The sequence below is a fragment of the Lethenteron reissneri genome, chromosome 35, assembly GCF_015708825.2.
Source record: "Lethenteron reissneri isolate LAM-NWPU_2019-01 chromosome 35, ASM1570882v1, whole genome shotgun sequence".
NCBI classification, from domain to species: Eukaryota; Metazoa; Chordata; class Hyperoartia; order Petromyzontiformes; family Petromyzontidae; genus Lethenteron; species Lethenteron reissneri.
In genome coordinates this window covers 12,535,022-12,537,484 of record NC_083813.1, presented here as the reverse complement: position 1 = coordinate 12,537,484, position 2,463 = coordinate 12,535,022, and the positions used below count along the sequence as shown (strand labels likewise).

At 53.8% G+C, this 2,463-nt stretch overlaps 1 protein-coding gene across 1 annotated transcript in view; it reads right to left on the bottom strand.

The window, feature by feature from the left end:
* Positions 1–324, bottom strand: part of LOC133350755 (nuclear factor of activated T-cells 5-like) — a 20,305-nt gene extending 19,981 nt beyond the window's left edge. Inside the window, exon 1 of the mRNA XM_061565478.1 lies at positions 225–324. Coding sequence (XP_061421462.1) covers positions 225–324 — 100 coding nt within the window. The remainder of the gene's footprint in view (positions 1–224) is intronic.
* Between the last annotated feature and the right edge of the window lie 2,139 nt (positions 325–2,463).

Here is a 2,463-nt window from a genome sequence, read left to right as displayed (position 1 = left end):
GGGGGGCGATGTGGGGAGGGGGGGGCAGATGTTCTCTCACGGTTGCAGCTGTGGTTGGTGAGAGTTGATTGTGTAATTGGCAAATTAGCGACAACGAAGTGAGCGAGCAGGGTGTCTGTCTGTTAGAGTGGGGAGCGGTGACGCAGTGGTTAGCGCGCTGCGCTACGAACCCGGCCACCACCCGGGTTCGCTTCCTGCTCACGGCCACCACCGGTGACGATCACCTGAATCCGGCGCCTGGGCCTCCTGGGGCCCCTGGGGCTCCCGTGACCGGGAATCAATCTCAGGTCGCCGGGGTTCGTTGGCGAATCCACTGCATGACATCTGCGCCACCACTACACCACCCAACAAGACAAAGATGCCCCGTATAGACATATCAGACTGTTGGGGCAAGTGCTGTTTGCGAGCATCTACGACGACCGGCACGGCACGCGAGGGGGTGGGTGACCATCACCACTCCCGGCCGCCTTTGCCTCCCCAGTGACGATGTTTACACATCGCACCAGGTACTACATTTGAGGTTGAGTCGACATTGGGGAGGCCCAGAATCGGTTCAGATAATTGTCACCGGTGTTGGCCGTGAGCGGGAATCGAACTCGGGTCGCCGGGCTCGTAGCGCAGCGCGCTACCGCTCCACCACGCACGCAGACACACACAGACACGCACAGACACGCACAGACACGCACAGACACGCACAGACACACACAGACACACACAGACACGCACGCCTTTAAATCATAAAACAGAATAACGATTTGTGAAAATAGCCTCTCTTGTGGTTAAATAAAGAACGTCGATGAGTCAATAAATCATTACGCGGCCGAGGGAGCGCTCCAACATCAAACGTGAATTCATCAAAACGTGGAGAGGGCCGCATGCGGCGCTGGGGAGCGAGGGACGAGGCGTGATGCTCGCGAGATCGTGGAAGTTGGGCGGCCAGTCGAGACGATGTCATCGCAGGGAGAGGCGGAGAAGGTTGAGATTCTCGTACTCTTAGTTATTTCGGTAAAGTCACGTAGGTAAATTTTTTAAATTAAAATTAATAAAAACAAAATAAAAATCACGACGTTTCGGAGGTGGGACTGTCAGGTGGGACCGTCCAAGCCAGATTTGCTGCATCACTTGATGCAGCAAATCTGGCTGTGACGGTCCCACCTGATGACGGAGACTTGTGTTGCCTCCGAAACGTCGTGATTTTAATTTTAATTTTATTTTTTATTAATTTTAATTTCATTTTTTTACCTACGTGACTTTACCGAAAGAACTAAGAGTATGAATCCTTGCAGTCACGAAAGCTTCAAATCTAGAATTGAGATGCTCACTTTAACAAAACGCGCAAATGAGTTACTCCTTCAGCCCGCCGGTGTGTTGGGGAGTAAAGCCACAGCGTTTACAATTTGAGTAGTACGACGTTTCGCTTGTGATGACCCCTTGAGATTCTCGTTGTCCGACGCTGCGGTCTGGTCGGCTTGTCCACTGACGTTCGAGTTTGCATGGGATTGAGATCTGGTTAGGGGTTAGAAGTCAGGACTAGTGTCTGGTTGGCAATCGTGTTGTGGTTCGGGCTTGTGTCCAGGTGTATCTGCCGCATTTGCAAGGAGTAGAGAAGGGCTCGTGCACGGGACCCGCTTAGCTTGTTAACTTGCCAGCTTGGCCACATGGAGAGTTCGCCTCGCACCCCCCCCCCCCCCCTCATCGCCAGGTAACAAAATAAACCATCAAGAACATCTGCTTCACACGTTCGACTCTCCACGTCAATTTGTTTTGTTTGTTACATCGCCCACGAGCCGCACGGCCTTCTCGGAGTGCGCAATTCCAGCAGCAAAAAACGCACTCACCAACAGTTCCTGCAGAACTGCACCGTGACCCTTCTCTCGTTGCTCATCTCTCTCTGTCTGTCTGTCTGTGTGAGCCGCGTCCTGTCGCAAAGGCGTCGACAAATCCGTGACCTTCGCCTCGATTCACCTGCGCCGCTGATAATTTAACTCGGCAACTTTGCATTGCTCTCTGCGCCTCAGTTGCAGCCGATTGCTCGAGTTGCTGCCGATGTAACTTCTTCGTGTCGCGCCTCCGAATGCCCCCAGTCGAATACATTTGAGTAAAATGTGAACGAGTGGCAGCAGCAGCAGCGACGCCGTGATAGGCAAACTGCGGATCGCTTGCGCGCTAATTGGGACATTGCCTGCGTGTTGTGCAAATAAACAAGAACACAAACTCCAATACAAACTCGGCGTGTCCCCCGGCTGCACTACTGCTATTCCGCTGCGATCGTTTATGTTGTCGCCGTTGGAGAGATTTAGAGATTTGGAATTCGTCGTCGCGGGTCGCGTGGCGTCCACGGCGCCACCGAGGACCAAAGTCGTGGAAGAGGCGGGAGCCACGAGAGGAGAGGGAGCGAAAGTCGTCACGTCCCCACCTCTCGCCTCGCTCCGGCGTCAAGGCACCGGCCCCCACAGAAGAACC